Raw genomic sequence first — 22,184 nt, 5'->3', positions numbered from 1 at the left:
ACTTTATATTTGGGTTGGGTTGAACACCGGCATTACAAATATGCATGTATAACATAGTAGCTATTGGTTTATAATTTAAGTTTTAACCTTGCAGCAAACATGTCTTCATAGCTCAGTCATTAATGGCAGAGGCAAAAATAAATCATAAGCTGAACGTTTTGGTTTCGATTCTCACTGGTGGCACATTAGCCATTTTTTATTTTTTTATTTATATTAGAGTGGGGACAATTAATTGGAATCAGAAAAATCTTAACTTTTCGGGAAATTAGAAAATTTTGTACCTATTTTTCTGATACCAAAAATGATTTTTTTAATTGTTTCATTTTTGTCTTTGATTAAATTTTAATTTTTCATTGCCGATACAGAGGCTCAAATGCTAAATATTTATAGATTTTAAAGTATAAATAAAACTAAAATCTGTACCCCCCCTCCCCACAAATGTATTTTTAAGTTTCTAAAAATATATGCACGTTACATGGGTATTTTTATGGTAAATCACCCCACCCCCTCAAAAGAAAACAACTCTCAATATTTAGAGATTTAAAAAGAATCAGAAAATAAATACAAAATCTGTAATTGTATCAGCATCTGTAATATTGGAAGAATGGCTCTATCACTATATAATCTACAATTTCAACACATGAATATACTGATGAAATTCTGTTAATCACTGTTTTACCACTGAAATCTTATTAATTCATTCATCGTGTTCTTCACGTGTTGTAGCATGTGGAAATAACTAGCAGCCATTATTTTCAAGACATTTTTTGCATAATAATATTGATCATAATATTGATCATATGTGTATGTGTTACTTCTATGATTATCATGGTTATTTGATTATCTTGTTATTTATACAGTATTTTTGTTTCCTGAGTCTGAATTGTTTTATACGTTAGTATTGGAGATTTGATAAAGTGTCATTACTTAAGGGGGCGGTTCATCAGGAATTTGTTTATGTGGGACTTGAAGACATCCCAGTTGAAGTCAGGTGGGAAACAGGCAAGTGGTAGAGAGTTCTACAAGCGTGCATTTCTAAGAAAGAAGCTTTGTTCATGTTAACTTATAGTTCTTGTGGGCTCACTGAAATATTGAGTTTGAAGTGATAGCAACAAAGAGAAACTTTCCCGACATCAAGTGTAAATATTTTTTTTTATATCTTTGTGAATCCATAATTCCAAATAATGTCTGTATTAATATTGGAACAAGCAGAATCCACAAATAAATTAAAACAATTTCAAATGATTTTTCATTTATTCTAGAATTTTAATATACAAATTATACCGCAGTATTCCACCATTATTAACTTTTCTAGAACTTGATTGGCTAACACTTTAGTTAATTTTTTCATTGAATATTAAGATGGTGAAAAATATAACTATTAATATCTTCAATTGGATTTTTCTAATTTCTTATTGATGAATTTAGTAGGTAGACCTGGTGATGCCCGGGTGTAAAATATGCTGTCAGATTTTGTTTAAATGTATACATATCTCATGTAAATTATGAAATAGAAATTAAACAAATTAAATTCCTCGAAATCTTCTATAAGTCCTGAAATGGTACAAAGTGCCTTAAATAAGTTTCCAACCTTTATTTTGTAGAGGCATTTAAAATTGTCATAGACTCTTGAAAATTCAGTATGTTATTGCTTATGAGATAACTGACCAATTTTTATGATTTCAGGTTCAAATGAACAGCTACAGCAGGAATTGGAATACAGCCTTAGCTTTAACCTGATTGTCACAGCTGGTAAATTTCAAAAATGCAATCTGGACATGAAGACACTTTCGAAGAATGCTATACAGCAAAATTCTGTTTTAAACTTGGAAAAAATGCCACAGAAACATATGGAATGCTTCAGATTACTTTTAGAGTTTTTGAGTGGCATAAGAGATTCAAGGAAGGCAGGGAGTCCGTGAGGGATGATAAGAGGTGTGGGAGGAGTAATGAAGTCAGAACACCAGAGTTGATTGGCCAAATAAAGAATTTCATGTATAAGGACTATAGAGACAATACGTGCACAGTTTGATGTCGGTGTGGGAACTGTACACACTTATTCACAAGGAAATGAAGATGCAGAAGATTTATGTGAAATTTGTCTCAAGGGTACTCAGAAATCACAGACTATTTGACCCAGATAGGCATCAAGACAGTTTCTCGCCTTCCCTATAGTCCAAACCTTGCTCCTTGTGACTTTTGGTTATTCTCTAAGCTCATTGTAATACACCTTCTTATTCTAGTAGATTCTTTCCAAGAGCTTGTGGAACTTTTTGCTGATTGCTTTCCTCCTCCTTGGTCTTTTCAAGATTAAGGTCAATAGGCATCTCTTTCATTGTTGTTAGCTCATTACATCAAATGGCTTCATGCTTTGTCTGGAGTGATTTCCACTTAAAAAAAAATTGAATAATTATATTTACTTCCACAATTATCATTAAAAACTCCAAATTCCTAAACTTTATTAAAAGAAAAAAAAGTTTTAATATATTGTTGCAAAAGTTTACTTTGTTACTCCATTATTCTTTACACTCTAACACTCCGTTATTTTTATAATAAATTTTATTGCAGATTTCTAAAAATTAAAATTAAAAAATAATTAAATTGAGTAATAATTATCACAATTGGATTTCTTTAAATCTTAGAAAAGTTAATTAATCTTGTAACAAGGCTTTGTTAAATAAAATCTAGTAGAAATTTGTTTGTGGATATTTTAATACAAAGTTATTTTACCTCAGGATTCTGTTTAATATAATTGTTGGAACTTGTTTTCACTTGTATTCCAAGACACAACAAATATAGTACAGATCAAAACGATTCTGCCTTATTTTTATTTGTTAAAATTTTACATAAATCATTTGTAATTATTTCATAGAAATAACACATTGAATTTGTGATTTTCCTAATCATAAAATTAAATATAAGTATTTTTTTCTTAAATTATTATTTTTAAATTCTATGTGTATGTTTTCCTTAAAAATTTTTTGAATTAACATGGAAGACATAAAAACTTGTTGTGATTGAAAAATATCTGCTTGTATTTGAATTATTTGCACATTTTTATAAATATTTTGTATTTCAAACTTGGGTTCTACTTAATGACAGGATACTTGAATAACTATTTCCTGAAATGTATGGCTGCTGTTATTATTTTTTGAGTAGATAAATTTGAGAAAATTATATTAAATGAACAAATTCTTAGAATATTTAAAATAATTAACAGGATTTGTGTCCTCATTTAAGGAGGAAAAAGAATTTATGATGCAAGAAACATACACATGACTATCAGAGATTAAAAAAAATAAGCTACTATGCTATTAGAATATTATGTTCTTTCGTAGTGTTTTGTGTTGTTGGCGAGAATGATTTTGTCTTATTTTAAAGACTATTTAATGTTATATTTGTTTTCAATGACTTCTTAATCTTTGTTAGCTGAAAGAAATGGGAATATGCTTATATATTCATCAATGTGTTAAACCAGTTGAATATGTGTAGTAGGTGTAATAATTATCCCGCAACAAGTTCGACTAAATCAATATGATTAAACAGAAAAGAGAAAACAGATTATTTTTGGTTCATTTTGTTGAAAGTTTATTTCATCATAAGCAAACAACAAACACAACAGTAATTATATATGGAAAATCTAACTATACATTTTTAGTTTTTGTCGATATTTCCCCCCCCCCATATTAAACCAAAAATAAAATTTTGTTTGATGTACATAACTTTGACAAAATGAAAATATCATATTCCAAAAAGCCATGTAAATTGATCAAGTATTTTTATTTTTAAATAAGAATATCACATTTTATGACTAAAGGGCAACTGTCTTGTCCACCATTTTGAAAACAATCTAAGGAAAATAAAAACAAGGAGATAATTCAACAATAATTCATACTTTCTAGGTTTTTTGTAATACCTATGAATTCCCATTAATCATTTAAAAATGATTTTCTTTATAAAAATAAAACTACTTGATCATTTTTTATAACTTTTGGAATATATTTTTGTTTTATCATGGGTACGTGAGTCATATAGATTTTTCTTTCTTTCTTTTTTTTTTTCTTTTTTTTTTTTTTTAATGTAGTGGTAATTCTAGACAAGAACCATAGATTTTACCAAAGGAAGTAAATGTAGTGCATAAATGTTTCATGAGTTTTTGTTTAAAACAAAAGAATTTGTGGTCAGTTTTGCTAAGAATGTTCCGAGATTTTGTAAATTTTATTTTTAATTGGAAAACAAAATTTGTTTTTATTTATTCTTTGCTATTCGATGTAGTGATTAATACAGTTATCTGGTGCACAGTGTATTCTACCGCAGTGTAATGGGTTGAAGAATGAGGATTTAATACTGAGAATATTTGCTCTCACCACCTCTTTAAAAATAGTAAGCCAAGAGAAAACTATTGGAGTAAACACAAAAAAAGAACAATGAACTTGAATGAAACTAAATTAATTTTTTTTCTGAAAAAATCATACCATTACTAAGCAGATTTATATATGAAGCATTTGAAAACTATACCCATCAATCTAAGAGGGGAAAATCTCACTGTACTGTATCTGTCTATAAGATTAATATATTTAAAAAAATTTTAATTCATCTTTCTTTGAATAATAGAAGTTGTTTCAGTTAATATATTTGTTCGGTAATCGTGAAGAAAGAGAGAGCCTGTTTCCTCCGTTTGACTATAGGTGGCGTTACTGTCTGTCCACCCAGTTACGGAAGCACAAAATGTTTTCAATGCCACTCTTGAAATAAAAATAAATGTTTTTGTTATATTTTAATTTTAAACGTGTTTTTTTTTTGTTTTTTTTTTTGCAAGCATATTTAAGTTTTATTTTTTCAAACATATTTACGTTTTTTTTGTTGTTGTTTTTGCAAACATATTTAAGTTTTATTTTTCCAAACATTTACGTTTTGTTGCTTGTTTATTTTCAAACATTTACGTTTTTTTTTTTTTTGTTTTTTTTGCAAGCATAAACTAAATATTTTTAAATATTTTTCTTTTTGAAAAGTTTGCTTATGCACTTATTGTACCGGTACCGCGCTATTTCTTAATAGTAGTTTCAAGTAAGATTCAGGTTTTACAATATCCTTTTTCAAATATATATATAAATACTCGCGGAAAAGGTAAAATAAGTGCAGAAAATTAAAAAAAAAAAAAAAAAAAAAAAAAAAAAAGGGAGGGGCTCATAAAAAAGATTTAAAAAAAAAAAAAAACGTTGATTTTTTTTTAATCATAAGAGCGTAAAAAATACTCGCCGAAAAACGGTTGTATGTTTAAAAGAAAAATATAGCAAAAACAAACGTAAATGTTTGGAAAAATAAAACTTATATATGTTTGCAAAAACAAAAAAAAACGTAAATGTTTGAAAAAAAATAAAAATTAAAACTGTTTGCAAAAAAAAAAAAAAACATGTTTAAAATTAAAATATAACAAAAACATTTATTTTTATTTCAAGGGTAGCATTATATACATTTTGTGCTTCCGTAACGGGGTGGACAGACAGTAACGCCACCTATAGTCAAACCGAGGAAACAGGCTCTCTCTTTCTTCACGATTGCCATTTGTTCTTATTATTTGTGCAATTGATTTAATAATTTTTCCAAAATATACTTTAGACGTGTTCAATAGTATACTGCAACTAAAAATCATTGTTTTGTAATTAGGGTTGCTTTTTTTAATTAGTTTTTTATTTGTTTATTTCAGATATTCCCTTGTATTCATTACTCCAGACTGAAGCTAATGATGATGTGGAGGTCAGTAGATAAATTTTAATTCTCCTGAAAAAATATGTTAATCATAATATTTTGACAGAAAGATTGGTTTGCATAATTTCACACATGTGCGCACATTAACCTATTAGATTCAACCACCCTATAAATAAAACACTAAATAATTTATTTTTTAAATTTATAAGATATAATAGTACTGCTTCCTGCATAATGACTCTGAAAAGAAAATCTATGTTCATCAACTCTTATAAATTCTTGTGAAATTTGCTAAAATTCTATTTGCTCAATAATAAATGAATTTTAAATGATTTCTTAATGTTTAAGATGAGGATTCATTATTCATATTATTTAAATTCTTCAGACTACTGTTCTTACCTTGAGTGTTATTTTTACGTTTCGGTTGATTTAAACTTCGACCTTCTTTAGGTGTAAATAACTTTTTCCTTTCAATTTGTATATTCTAACCCATTTTTAATCCTTAGACAAATTTTCAACACAATCATTAAAAATTCATGTACTCTGAAACTTAATGTTAAGTAAAATTTGTACAAAATGAAAAAGTTAAACAAGTAATATCAATATTGACATCATATTTTATTCAAAACTTCAGTAAATTCAATTTTAGTTCCAAGAAATAAATGTAGTTAGGGACTTCACATAGCAGCAGTGCTAATTACTACACATGGTCAGCAGGCTGCAGCCTTACTTATGGGTCTCTATGTGGTCAACTTGCTACAATCCTCTTTATGGCCCTTGATATGGTCAATTTTTTTTTTTTTTTTTTTTTTTTTTTATTATTATTACATTTTCACCCCAAACAAGGCAAATTGCCACTTTGGTATAGGGGGCTACTATCAGGGGCAACAACTACTGGGGCAGTAAGATGTCGGTTCACGTTACACTTGAACTTCTGCACGTCAGTACTGTTGGGGAAGCAGGGACCTGGAATGGAATTCCAGAGTCTAGCGGTTCTGAGGAAGAAACTATTGGAGTAAAAAGATCTTTTACATCTAGGGATTTCTACAGTGTGGGGGTGGGATTTAGCAGCCTGTCGGGTTTGTCGAGGGTGCTCACGTCGTGGGGGCACAAGTGATTGCAGTTCGTCAGAGCATTCACCACTAAAATACTTGTAGAAAAGGCAGAGGGATGCAACATTTCGTCGATGGGACAGAGGCTAAAGCTTAGATGCCAGTTCAGGGCCTATCAGGTTTGCGACTCTCTTTTGAACCTTGTCAAGGAGCAAGAGACTAGTAGCAGATGCACCAGCCCAGATGTGACAGCAATACTCCATACATGGGCGAATGGTGGCCTTATAGAGGTACAGGATACTTTCGGGTATTAGTAGTTTTCTAGCACGGTAGAGAGAGCCCACCTTTCTTGCAGCGGCCCTGGCAATGCCTTCAATGTAATTGTTCCAACTCATGTTTCCTGTGAACGTTAGGCCAAGGAGTTTGAAAGATGTACTCTCAGATAAAGAGTCGTTGGCCATTGCTATAGGTGGTAGAGAGGGTTTCTTGTAATTATTGAATGAAACTAGTTTAGTCTTGGCAGCATTGAACGCGACCAACCACTTTTGTCCCCATTCCACCACAGATTGGAGGTCTTCCTCTAGTGTTTCTGCCATTTCTTTAGAAATGTGTCTATTCGTCTTCCTGTCGTGCCTGCCATAGAGTGTAGTGTCATCAGCATATATACCCATCTCAGAGGCAATTTTGTTGGGGAGGTAATTTATGAATATCAGGAACAATAGAGGTCCAAGGATAGAACCCTGGGGCACCCCCGCATTTATATCATATTGTTTAGATGTACGACCGTCGAGGACAACCTGGATTTTTCTCTTATCTAAGAAGGATTTAATTATGTTAAGTATTCTACCAGTGATACCGTATGATCTAATTTTCCTGAGGAGACCCTCAAGCCATACCCTGTCAAAAGCCTTAGATATATCTAGAGCTACCGCTCTGTCCTCCCCAGCTTTGTTCAGTGAATGATATATGCGTTCAGAGATCACAGTTAGGATGTCTGCTGTGGAACGGGCTTGTCTAAATCCATATTGTTTGTCAGTCAGAAGTTTAGCATCTGTAAGGTGATGGACTAGAGCATGGTTAATTAAGGTCTCAAATATTTTGGCAAAAAGTGGGAGGAGGCTAATGGGACGATAATTTGATGGGTCAGTTCTTTCGCCAGAATTCCTGAATACTGGTACAACAGAAGCAGTTTTCCAACAGCCCGGAAAGCAAGCTTCATTAAGTTGTAGAGTTTGGAGAGAACTGGAACTACTTCGGCTGAGCACTTTTTTAATAGCACAGCTGGGATAAGATCGGGTCCACATGCTTTTGAAGTGTCAAGGTTTTTTATGATAGCATGCACCTGAGCAGGGGTGGTTTTCAGATCGTCTAGCGTGGCGTCTGTCCACATAGGAAAGTCAGGTAGGGGGTGGTTGGAAGGGTCCAGTGTGGAGTTTGAGGCAAACCGACTGGCAAGCATATTAGCCTTGTCGGTTGCTGAGGAGACAACCTCGTGATTGTTGGTTAGTGGGGGAATTGTTGATTGCCTATTATTTACTACACTGTTGTAGATTTTCCAGAAGTCTCGAGTTCCTAATTTTTGTGCTTTGATGCACTTTTCAGTGGTTTCCGTAAATTCTCTCTTAGCTGTCGCTATTTCTTTCTTAATGTTATTTCTAGCTTCTATATACTTCAGTCTGTTTGAACTGGACTTATGTCGGTTAAACCTACAGTATGCATGCTGCTTTTGAGCAATGGCAGTTGCGCAAGTCGACGTAAACCATTGGGGAGAGTGGGGCTTACTATAAAATTTCCGCATGGGAACATGCGCTTTGATTACAGTTTTGAACCAGTCAGTGGTCTCGTTTGCACACTGTTCAGCAGGGAGAGAAAAAATATTTCTCCATGGGGCATCTCTGATTAGTTCCCTGATGGCTTCCCAGTCAGCCTTTTTATAATATCTCATTTTGAGCACTGGCTCTTCAGTTTTGGGTCTAGAGTTTAGGGCGATTTCAACCATTATCACTGCATGATCAGTGTTCCCGAGTGGGCTGTGGGCCTTCGTTATGCAGTCTTCGGGAACTGTGGTCAATAACAGATCTAGAAGTGATGCGTGTTGTTCTTCCTGGTCAGGGAAACGTAACAATTTGTGATAGGGAGTGAGATATAGTGAAGCTATGAGTTGTGCTGCCTGTTGCATCTGTGTAAGTAGATAATCCAAGCCAGTTTTTGTGGTGGACATTAAAGTCACCAAATATATGTATTTGTGCGCTAGTGTCGAGGGGCAGTGCTGTGTCTATGCTGTCAGAGACTTTGTAGCCTAAATTATGGCTCTTAATTTCATTTACCTGCTGCATATTATAATAATTATAATATATGATAATATTTTTAAACCAACTAATACAAAGTTAATATCATTATATTTCTTATAAAATTTTACTTGGAGAAAGTTTTTAGATCTCGATTATAGGGTTTAGTTGTTAATGCATTGCTAGACATACACCAGAAAATTAGTATATATTTGAAATATAAGAATTAATTTTATTTCCCTTTTTTCTTTTCTATTTTCAGATATCAGATTTGATGGGCTTGTCAACCTACCCTCCCCCACTTGCATCAGCCAGTGGCAGCAGCAGCAGTAGTAGTAGCAGCAGCAGTAGTGGCAGTTTTGGTCAGCAGGCACCGGCCACTCTTGCAGCCACAACTGCCTCCACTAGCAGCTTGAGTCCAAGCCAAACTACATCTCCTGATGTCATCTCTCTTGATTAATATCAAATATTGATTGTTAATGACGCATATGCCATATTATTTGGATTATTTCGACTACTGTTCTTGCTTTGAGTGTTATTTGAACATTTCAATTGATGTAACCTCTGACATTCTTCAGATGTATCTTGTCAAACTCGGGGAATCTTTCTGTCAAGCTTGGGTATGTTCATAAAATTCTGAACAGGACCCTTAATTTAATTACATCTTGTTCTGTCAGCCATTGCTGGGTAGAATTCCTAAATAATTTGCAATTGCATTTTGAGTGTTGCTTGCACTGAGCAGTTAACTTTCAACCTCCAGAAGAGTAACTTACAACTGAATTTTACCAAGTACTTCATCTACTGTGCCACAGGTCCTTAGAGCATGCTACCCTCATGGATTAAATAAAGGGTTTCATTTGAAATTCCATGCAGATTCCCAAGTTCGACAAGATAAACCTGTGAGAAAAACACGCAAAATGAGAACAGTAGTCCGAATAATTCAAATTATATGATTTTTAAATCCCTGTTTCAAAAACTCAGAAACATTAAGCATACTGTCAGCATGGAAACAAAGGAAACAGCATCGTCTAGTATTAAAGTTTATCTCAACTTTAAAGGAAGACAACTGCATACCTCCAACAATATTCTGTCGGGTTGTTTTCAAATCCACATGCAGCATTTGCATTTTACTTTGACGATCAAGTGTATCACTCACATGCACCAGTATGCAGTGTCTGCACATACACTTTGTCGGCCATAATCATGTATGTGTGCACAATCAAGATTTACATTTTCTCACTTACACCACACCAATTATTTAGTACTTGTATAAAGACAAGTCACATAGCACCCATCTCTCAAGTTGTATATGCAAATAATACATTACACTTATGTTTTTAGTTTGTTTGTTTTTTTATATTGGTTTCTGTTATAGAAACTAGACTGCGAGGCTGTATTTGCACTGCAACTGTATTCACAATTATCATTATAAAGGCTTATCTTTCCTACTGTACATCCCTCAATGTAGAGACAAATGGAAACAACTGGATAACAGAATGTAATCAAATCAACTTTTATGATGAGGTGTTTTTATATTGTATCTTTATTATCAAAAGATATCATCACAAATGAGTGAAGAAATGTTTAAGTTTTACAAAATTGACAGATATAAAAGAGAAAGGAAGAATGGATGTGGACAGAAGAAAATGTGAGGAATCTACTTTTAAGATATTATTGCTTCAGATCTGAACAGTTTTCACTTAATAGCATCAAACCTTATTCATGAATGTAAGTTCTCCACTTTTATTTTTATTTTTTATAAGAAAGAGCCATATTGCTAGGGCTTTATGTCCTTATTTTTTTCTCATTTAGCCACATTTTTATTTTTTCCTTTTTAGTTTTATCTTCCACTTTTCCTATATTTTTTCTCACATCCTCTTCATTGCCTCCTTTCTCTCTGTCTATCTGAAAATGTTAATTTTGTCATACTTCAAATGATTCATGGATTGGGGAGGGGTTTGAAGACTTGGTTGTTGTCCAGAATTTATCCTATATTAGAAAAAAAAATATAAGGAGAATTGAGTAGCAGAAATTTATATCCTAAATAACAATGTCATTTTGAAAATATGTAAATAATATTTTTAAAATAGAACAGTCATTTTTAAAATATGAAAATATTTTAAAAAATAGCAATGTTATTTTGAAAATATAAAAATAATATTTTTAAAATAGTAATGTCATACTGAAAATATGAAAATGATATTTTTAAAATAGCATTGCCATTTGGGAGATATGATCCCTCCATTCTCTATCATTTATCTTTTCCTTTTTTCATGTTTGTGAGTGAAGAAATGTTATTTTAAAATCTTTATAGAACATTTTTATAAAACATTAACATTTCTTCACTTCTAATAAGGTTGTTTGATAATAAAGACAAAATGTAAAAAAATTTTCTCCTATGAGTTGATTTAATTGCATTTTGTTTACGTGCTCATTTCGTTTGTGATCCATTGTAATGCTGCCTCATCCAGGGTGAAACTCGATTATCCGTTTGGAATGCATATGCTTGTGTGCATTGTTCACAGAAAATGTTTCAAGTGAAAAAGACTTCACAATCTCTTTTTTGTATTTTCACATTTTAGTCAAATGTTTAGGCAGCAAAACGATGATTTAAAAAGGGGGGGGGGTAACTCCTAAGTTTGAAAGTAAACAAAGGAATAAAGAATAAATTCCATTTGGTTAAAGTCATTTTTTTATTGTCAATTTGTATATGAAAAGGATCTTTTTAAAGATAGAATAAATATATTCAATGAAAAAAGATGGGTTGTCAGAGGTTCAATTATAAAAGAGATGATGGATGGGTGAAGAGTGGTAAGATAACAGATGGTCAAAGGTTGAACAATATATAAGATGGTCAGAGGTTGAACAATATATAAGATGGTCAGAGGTTGAACAATATATAAGATGGTCAGAGGTTGAACAATATATAAGATGGTCAGAGGTTGAACAATATATAAGATGGTCAAAGGTTGAACAATATATAAGATGGTCAGAGGTTGAACAAGATAATAGATGGTCAGAGACAGAAAGAGAGACAAGATAATAGATGGTCAGAGACAGAAAGAGAGACAAGATAATAGATGGTCAGAGACAGAAAGAGAGACAAGATAATAGATGGTCAGAGACAGAAAGAGAGACAAGATAATAGATGGTCAGAGACAGAAAGAGAGACAAGATAATAGATGGTCAGAGACAGAAAGAGAGACAAGATAATAGATGGTCAGAGACAGAAAGAGAGACAAGATAATAGATGGTCAGAGACAGAAAGAGAGACAAGATAATAGATGGTCAGAGACAGAAAGAGAGACAAGATAATAGATGGTCAGAGACAGAAAGAGAGACAAGATAATAGATGGTCAGAGACAGAAAGAGAGACAAGATAATAGATGGTCAGAGACAGAAAGAGAGACAAGATAATAGATGGTCAGAGACAGAAAGAGAGACAAGATAATAGATGGTCAGAGACAGAAAGAGAGACAAGATAATAGATGGTCAGAGACAGAAAGAGAGACAAGATAATAGATGGTCAGAGACAGAAAGAGAGACAAGATAATAGATGGTCAGAGACAGAAAGAGAGACAAGATAATAGATGGTCAGAGACAGAAAGAGAGACAAGATAATAGATGGTCAGAGACAGAAAGAGAGACAAGATAATAGATGGTCAGAGACAGAAAGAGAGACAAGATAATAGATGGTCAGAGACAGAAAGAGAGACAAGATAATAGATGGTGAAAGGTTAACAAGATGAGACAGCGGATAGTCAAAGATTGAACAAGGTACGAGATAGCAGATGGTCAGAAGTAGAAAGGTGAAATAATGGATGGTCAAAGGCTGAACAAGAGAGGTGTCACCACCACATGTTCCCTACTTGACAACTGGCCAACTCAAACATTTTGTGCCGTGGTCTTTTTCTCCTTTATCTTCTCTTATCATTATTCTCTTACTACTGATACACCTATTTCCTATTTCTTTTGTTATATTTACTTCCTAACATTTGGGACAGGGGGCGGGAACAATATTATCAGAAAAGGCTGAATGAGAGACAGGATTACAAATGTTCAAAGGCTGAACAAGAGACAAGATAACGAATGTTCCAAGGCTGAACGTGAGGAGAGGTGATGAATGGGCGGAGACGGAAAGAAGAGATGGCAGAGAAGAGATGATATATGGTCAAAGGTTAAAACAGAAGACGTTATGAATTGGCTAAAGCTGAAACAAGAAGGTTCATAAAGAAACAATAAGTTATAAATGGTTAAGAGCAAAGAGAAAAGGTGACAGTTGGTGACTGAAAGCATAAAAAATAAATGATTGGAGGCTGAAAGAAGAGCATAAAAAATAATATTCCAAAAAGATTCTTGTCAGATATTATCAGAGAGAATTTAAAGCATTGTTTTTTTTGTTTTTTTTATTAAATGAACTGGCTGGGTCCTGTAAGGCAAAGACTCAAATCCTTCTGCTATTGACACATCATACTCTTATTTTGAGGTGAACATGAAAAGAAAAAGTAATGTCTTCAGTATAGGAGATTGTTTATTTTATTTTGTTATTTTAACACATTTTTCACATACGAATAAAAAGTTAATACTTCAGATGTGAACAGTTTTTAGTTAACAATATCAAAGTTTATTCAAGAATATGAGTTCTCCACTTTTTAAAAAAAAAAAATTGTAAGAAAGAGCCAAATTGCTAGGACTCTACATCCTTATTTTTTATCCCATTTATTTAGGTACATGCAAAATGAATGCTGATGCTCAAAATGTATAAGCATTTTGACCCCTCCCTTTACTTAAAAATTCATCCAAAATCAGGAAATCAAACAATTTTAATGAAATTTATCAAATAATGATCACGGAATATTTGAACCCATTATTTTTATTTAAATCTTAGTGAAAATAAACAAAAAATACCTATACTAAAGTTATGGGTAGTAAAAAAAAAAAAAAAATGATTGAATTTATTTTTGCTTTATTTATGAAAATAAAGCATTGTAAAATATAACATTTAAAAAAAAATTATTTAATTTTTACGGGAACATTACCATAAAAGCCCCTAAAGTCTGTATTAATGAATTTGATATAACTCAGAGAAAAATAAATTTCTGAAACTACCGATATTATCATTGAATTAAGCATTGTTTATAAATTATAATTATAATAGAAAAAAATATTTCTGCTTTTTTTTTAAATTACAGGTTTTGGATTATTTTTATATGTAAGATTTTAATATTTTCCTTGCTTGAATGAATGTGAAACTTTCAGCGTAACATAATTTTTATATAGTATTGAACAATAATTTAAAAAAAAATTAATTTAAAAACAGGGAGATAAAAAAATGATTAAATTTAAAAATGGTAAAAATTATACAAACTTTCAGGATAGGAATGTACGGATACATGTCTGGAGGGGGGGGGAGAAAACTACCATCCCCCTTCCTCCCTTTTAATTACATGACATCATTTTCAAGCTCTTTCGACTGGCTGAAATTTTCAGTTTCCGTATATTTGGTGTTTACAAAACTTTCGTTTATTGCACTTTTGCGAACAGTTTGGGGGCTAATTAAGCTATTTTTTGTACAAACAAGGTGTTTTTTTTTTTTTTTTTTTTTTTTTTTTTTTAATTCAATATCTTAGGTCTTTACTAATTATCATTGAAATAGACCCCAAAAACTAATATTTATCTTTTAAAAGATTTTTACAATGAATTTATTTAACTTCAAAATTTAGCTGAATTGGTTAGCTCGCCAGGAAAACATTTTTCATAACTTTTTTTTTTTTCCTGTGTACAAATATTCTTTTCGTTTGGGAAATTAAGTTTAGTCCTTAATCTTTCAAATACAATCAAAAAGTAGTCGGAAACCTACAAAAAAAATTATGATAAATCAGCTTTCAAAACTAGGTCCCCCATTTTTATTTGTCGATTTTTGCCCGTATCCACATTTATTCAATTTTATTTCTTATTCCATACTCTCATTTTATCTATCTTTCTGTTTTTTTTGGGTGTTTTTTCCTCTCTCTTCTTCTTATGTTCTGTCTTACCTTGTATCACCTTTTCTTCTGTGTTTGAAAATGTTATTTTTGCCATACATCAAATGATTTGTGGATTGTGGGGGTGGGGAGTTTAGAAGACTTTTGTTTCATCAATCAATACCTTCCTGATTCTAAACACATTATTTGATATTTTCAACATAAAAAGGGTATTATAGATTAACATCTAATCACTGAAAAGATGTCACTACCAATGTTACAATTTCTTCCTATGCTTTTTTTTGTGCTTGTCCCCCCCCCTATTAAACAACAAAAATAAAAATAAAACTTTTGTATGATGTACATATGTGTGATGAAACGAGATGTCATATTTCCAGAATCACATAAATTGATCAAGTCATTTTCTTTTTAACTAAGAAAACAAAATTTTATGAGTAAGCGGAAGGGAACTGTTTGTGCCAGCATCTTGAAGAAACATGGAGATAACTCATGAAATCAGCTTTGTAATGTCTGATTTTCCATTAATAGCTTAAAATTATTTAAAAATGATTTTCTTTACAAAAATAAAACTACTTGATCAATTTACATAATCTTTGGAAGGTGATATTTTCATTCTATCATGAGTACATACATCATAAATATTTTCTGTATTTTTGTTTTTTAATATCGGAAAAATTCTGGACAACTATCATATTTTTTACCTCTTATCTCATGAATTTATTTAAATAATAAAAAAAAAATTAATTATCAAGAAACGTATTATTTAGACCCTTGTTCTAATTACAAAATTCAATTTATTTCAATAACTTAATCAGCGTTTATAGTGAAAGTATGGGTAATTAATATTAACTTTTTAAAACGGATAAATGATTTCTATTTCTTTGGATTTCTTTTATATATGTATATGCATTTACAGAGTATCTCAGAAAATATACTCACACTTCGACTGATGGTAAAACGTTTATGTGTATATATGTGTATATTCAAAATAATTCATAGACATTTTAAGAGATTAAAATGTCATTTACGTATTTAGGTAAAGTACATTTGACAATCAAATAAAAGTATCTGTTTAGACAAGATATCCTATTTGTTACACACCTTGCAAAGTTTATGGTAATACATTTTTGAATAATTTAAAATATTTTGCTTCTTAATCAATTGTAATCTAAATTTAAATAAGTAAAAGATTTTAGAGATTTTGACTTTTAATTACATTGCTTATCGTCAGCCTTTTTAGACAAATATATTGATTCAATTTATTCAACAAAAACATTAGAATTTTAAGATTTTCTGCTGAATATGTAAAATACTTTTTTACAATTAAAAATAAGCTTAAATTATTATTTATTTGACTTAAAATATATCTCTTCAATAGCTTAAGACAAACAGTAAATGTTATTTTAAATATTCTCAGTGTTGATCATATATTTATATTGTATAACACATATTTATAATGGTGCTTGTGCAGTATAAGAAATTTCAAATAAATGCATTTTAGTTAAAAACATGTATTTACATGTATCAGTTCAAAATTAGTAAAACTTATAAAAAATGATCAATTAGCAAAATGCACAAGTATAAAAAAATTAGCAAAATAGACAAATATAAATAAAATTTATCGAATTATAGTTTTTGTATTTGATAATGTGAAGACTTCTTAGAATTCAGGGGAAGTAACTGCAGTCTATGATTTTGAAAAAAATAATTATAATCTATTTTAATATAGAAAATGAAGAACCGCTAATATTTCTTTATTTTATTTCTTTATTTTATTTTTTTTTTTTTGAACAGAAATAGTTCTAGCAGATATATTTAATTGTTTTTCATAATTTTTGGAATTCTTACTAATTTTGATGACACATAAACATGTGATAGTATTTTTATTTTATTGCATTTTTTGGTAACCAATTATAATGCCCAAGCACCTAATGAATTTTTAAAGTGTTTTTGCACAAAATTAAAACCAAGTTTTGTTCATTTTATGGTCCAAACCTGTCACAGTATAATCTTAGATTAGCTCAATTATCTAATAGATTAGAAATAGAAATATACTTATAGAAATTCCCAGAGTTAAGATATCAGTTGATAATGTAGGTAAGTTGTGACAAAGGCATTACTAAGAGGATCTTTCTAAAATATAATCATTTATATCATATAATATTTAATAGCATATATTTTTTACTTTCACTAATTTTGAACAAACACAGCAATTAGTTAAACGTTAGCGAATGAAAAATGTATTTCAGAGACAAGACAAAGCCAGTACCAGTGCATACAAAAACAAGTCTCTTATTAAATATAACCAGGTTTAAAATTTAAAATCAAAACATGAGAGGAAGTGAAAAGAATGAACTTGAGAGAAGGATAAATACAGACTTGGCTAGAAATAGATTAGTTTGGAAATTAATTTCTAAAAACCATTCAAAACATACCAGCATGTAAAACAGACATTAAACTGAATATGATAACAAGAAACAAGTGTTGGTGACTCCAGGAAAAGTGGTTTGCCCCAAAGTACACTTTTTTTTTTTTTTTTTTTTTTTTTTGGCAAAATCTAATAGTGGGGACTGCAGGGGCAGATAACTCACGTTTTCCTTGTCATTTCTTTTCAAACAGTGATCAACTGCACATTCATTTTTTGCACAAAAGCATTATTATCCCATTTCTCTTGTTTTGGGTCTAGGATCAAATTATAGTATCTGTTTTGTTCTCAGTCGATGGAGGAGAAATCCATCTCGATAAAAAATGTTTATTCTTGTTTTATCTAGAGTGTCCTTTTTTTATGTATATTAAAAACAAAAAAAAAAAACGACTTTATGTCCAACTTTATCCCCTTTTTGGGGAGCAAGTAAATGGGGATTTTATTGCATGTTCATCTTTGTTCAGATCACCCAATGAATCATTGCTTCCAAACACACAAACTACCACCTGTCTATGCAAATGATGCAAATGTCTTAAAGAATTGAATGTTTCTTAGGCCAACTGATATTATTATTTATTAATTATTATTATTGGCCCTAAGAATACTCATTAATGGACAGATTCATATTATTTGCTGCATTTTCTTGTTTACAGTTTGTTCAACAAATGACAACCAAATAATCTTGGTCTTACGAAATGGTTGAAAATTGCAAATGTAAAATTAAGTAAACAAAAAAAAAAAATGGCCCAATACAACACACATGCACACACCTATATATCCTGTATAAACAACTGTACCTTTTCAAACGCTCTTCATCAGATGATGATCTTTTGTGTTAGATCTGAATCATGATTACTACTAACCCGACAGACTCCCCAGCAATACCTCATTATATCACCAAATTTTGTTGGTATGTTGCCATAGAATAGACATTCTCAATTAAATCTTTATGCATATAATTTTCACCTGATAATGAAAGGAGATTGTACGCATGTATTACATGTATGTATGTATAGATAGTGTGCAGATGCTGATTTTATATGCATCTAAAATGTGTGAATTTTGCTTGTTTCTTATTTAGATAGTTTCAAACTGACGTGAATGATTGTTCACTAAAAAAAATTGAATTTGAAAAAAAATCGATTTTGTTTTTTATTCAACTTATTTGATGTTTTTCAGGAAAAAAAAATCCATTTTTTACCTGAAAAAGATTTTATGTGATCTTTTCTTTAAAAAAAAGTTTTAAGTGATGTTTTACCGTTATGAACTCAGAATAACCATCCTCAAACACACTTATCGGTTTGAGTTGTTGGCATCAGTTTCTTCAATTCTTTCACAGATCATATACTTACAAGTTGAATCGCATGAAGTTTGCCAACATCCATGCTATGGATTCAAACTTGTCATATCGCATCCTTAACCCCATCACCTTCTCTGTGCTTTTGTGACACTGTTGTTTGATAGAAGCACTAAATCAAGGTGGATGTCAATAGTTGTTTGTTATCAAAATAAACCAAAATTCTTGGAGTATCTGTAAGTATTGGAGTAATAACCCTCAATTATAGATTATTTTGAAATAATATGACACTTTTTTTATGACAAGTAGATTTCTTAAACACCATTTCCTTTTTATTGTAATTAACCCATCATTTAATTTCAAACTGTTGTCACCATCTTCATTTCCAATTTATTTATTTTGCTCAACATGTTTACTTGAGTTGATCAACTGGTGGAAAGTTTGAACAAAATTTATTTCGTTAAAATCACACAAGGCTGTTTTCATCCAACCATGACACTTGACAATTCCTTAATTGCAACTTCTAATCCTATTTTATGAGAGAAACCCTGAAGAAAGACACCAAAAATTCATGAGGACATTAGTATTACTCATTTCAAAAATTATTTGAAGAATTACAGAGTGACGTGCCCCCCCTCAAGAAATTGCAGCAACAGAATTGTTAAAAGCGTTCTCATTGTTTTCTTCACTTAAACCAAACCTTATGACTGGCTTGCCCACCAACTTTCAGTCATGCATATCCAACAGTCTTTACTTTATTGTTGTTCAATGATAAACATACTTTGATAGAGCATGCAAAATTTTTGATCAATCTGACACTCATTCGCTTAGCATTAATTTGAGCTGTTATGAGAACAGTCTGAGTCTTTATCTTGTATTCACTGTACAACACCATTGTGGTACAAGACTTGAAAGTCTCTTGGTTTTTTTGTTTTTTTAATATTTTGTTAAACTTGAGTCCTTGTACCGGAAAAATATCCAGTAAATAAAACGGTTAGTAAATCGTTATTTTTTTGCATTTCCATACACCAAACATGGATATAAATATCACTAAAACATCTGCTGGGTCATAAGCTTCATTTCGGTACCTTACTTGTCTGGGTGGATTGCCTTTAGGCTGAGACAAATCGCGTCACAAACACAGTACAAAAATTTATAAGATATACCAACAGAATTCGTCTAAACCAGAAATTTCAAACCATTTTTCAATAATGACCTATTTCAATCTTTCAAATTTGACAGCAAAGACAGCATTCTGTTTAGTTCAATGAAATAAATAGTGTCCTTTTATTTTAAGTAAAGTCTTTATAAATGGACAATGATATTGAGCTTAGTATTAATCGAAAAAATTATGTGATTGAGCTTAGTGTTTATTGAAAAATGATAATGCCCTGAACTGGAGCTGTATTCTTTAGTTTTGCTTCTTTTTTTTTGCTTTAAAAAAAGTATTCTATGGCTACAAACAGAATTACAATGAAGTTTGACATGAAGCTATAAATAATGATGGAAGTTCATCATTATAATTATCAACACACTCAGCCAGAAGACAGAAACCTGCCATGCTTGTTTGTAAATTGTATCCTGCCTTAAGTTCATTTACATTGTTTCTGCCTTTTGCTCATAAGAAATCCGAGAAATGACTGCTCTTCTTATGATTATTGAAGATCATTCATGGTTCATTATGACCTTTTCATGGCTGATTCTTCAGTATCAAACTGCCTGACTGAATAACACTGACGACAATCACACAATATTTAATTTTCTTTCAATCAGCCATGGCAGGATTTAAATGATTTCTATTAGTTTTTTAAAAACCATTCGATAGAATTTGTAATAAACAAAAAATATGTGAAAAAAGAAATCCTAAACTTGTAATTGTCTTTTACTTCAAATACTTCAAATGGACTGTAGGAAATTTAATATATTAGAATTGCATTTTTTTCTATAGCTTAACTAATATATAATAGACTTAGTTCGGTGCTTTTTACCCTATATTAAAATAACAAAAACAAAGAAAAATCTACGATGTACATAGCTGTGACAAAACGAAAATATCATAGTCCGAAAATCATGTAAAATGATAAGATAGTTCTTTTTTTGCTTTTTTTAATAAGAAAATCAAATTTTATAAGTAACAGAAGTATGGCTGTCTTGTCCACCATTTTAAAAACAATCAAGCAAAAAACTCAAAAGGAAATAACTCAATAATTCAAGCTTGCTGGATTATGATTTTCTTTATAAAAATAAAATTACTTCATCAATTTACTTAATTTTTGGAATATGATATTTTTGTTTCATCATGGGAATGTATATAATACAGATTTTTCTTTTCTTTTTATTATTTAATATAGGCGAAATTGTGGATATTCTAAAAACAGATTCGATCTCACCTTTGCTTGCAGCCACACCATCATGATGATGATGGCCTCATCATTTTCCAGCTTCAACTTTCTTTTATGAACTGTTTGCAGCTCTTTTTTTTTTCAAGCAATACTTGGATCACATCAAATAAAAAACATTTCTTTTAATAACCAATAAACTATTAATCCCATCTGTTACTATTATTATATTGCTACTACTGCTACCACCACCATTATTACAACTATTACTACTGCAACAAAAAAAAAAAACTCAACAAAAGAGGTTGTAAGATTTGATGTAATTATGTTTTTTTTTTCTATAAAAACAAAAATCTCCGAAGTTTGTTATAAAAGATCTAAGAAAATCAAATTTGGAAGGAATTGCGTAATTAAAATTATTCCAAAATAATGGATATTTGCTATAATTTTCCAAAAATATCTTCATCTTCAAATGATTTTTTTTTTCTCATTTATGTAAATTTTTCAAAAATAAAGACATTTATCCTCTGAATTTCTTTTCTTTCCTTTTTCAGTATTTCTAAAAACCATAATTTCCAAACTGTGGATCAAATGTTAAGTGGTCAAAATTGAAAAAGGGAAAATAAGTTTATCGGCAGAATAAAGGTATAGAAAGTGAGATTGGTGGAAAGAATATTTAGTAAATTGTTCTCAAACACAGCTGAATAGAATTGTTAATCAAGGTGTGGCAGTAACTGAGACAAAAGATTGAACATAGAGGTCGACATTTAAAGTTTGTGGACAGTTTTAGGAGTGGCATGAGTTTTGTGACAGTTTAAGATACTTAGGGACACTTTATGAACAGTCTTGAGTTTGCGACAGTTGAAAACTGTTTCCAGTTGAAGACAGGTTGTGGACCAGAGCAGATGGGAACATGATTAACAAACGGATGAACATATATATATATATAGACATTAGCAGTTAGAGGGTTGTTTTACACAATGGGGTGACCCATATCAACAATGTGTTTTATGTAAAAATTTGTACGAAGTCAACTTTCACAATTGATTTAATGTTGATGATGTAGTTCTTGTTAAGAATTCTGTCAAGG

The 22,184-nt window shown here is 30.9% G+C and overlaps 1 protein-coding gene across 6 annotated transcripts in view; it reads left to right on the top strand.

The window, feature by feature from the left end:
- Nucleotides 1–21,626, top strand: part of LOC145258267 (E3 SUMO-protein ligase PIAS2-like) — a 319,485-nt gene extending 297,859 nt beyond the window's left edge. For all 6 annotated transcript variants that reach the window (XM_080116258.1, XM_080116255.1, XM_080116257.1 and 3 more), the window contains 3 exons: nt 5,708–5,757; nt 9,312–10,777; nt 21,107–21,626. In XM_080116258.1, the coding sequence (XP_079972384.1) occupies nt 5,708–5,757; nt 9,312–9,509 (248 nt within the window). In that variant the 3' untranslated portion in view covers nt 9,510–10,777; nt 21,107–21,626. The remainder of the gene's footprint in view (nt 1–5,707; nt 5,758–9,311; nt 10,778–21,106) is intronic.
- Nucleotides 21,627–22,184: the final 558 nt, after the last annotated feature.

This window comes from Euprymna scolopes, chromosome 33 (assembly GCF_053919585.1).
Source record: "Euprymna scolopes isolate OS-2025 chromosome 33, ASM5391958v1, whole genome shotgun sequence".
Taxonomy (NCBI): Eukaryota; Metazoa; Mollusca; class Cephalopoda; order Sepiida; family Sepiolidae; genus Euprymna; species Euprymna scolopes.
The sequence above is the reverse complement of the archived record's forward strand: the minus strand, read 5'-3'. Positions and strand labels throughout refer to the sequence as shown.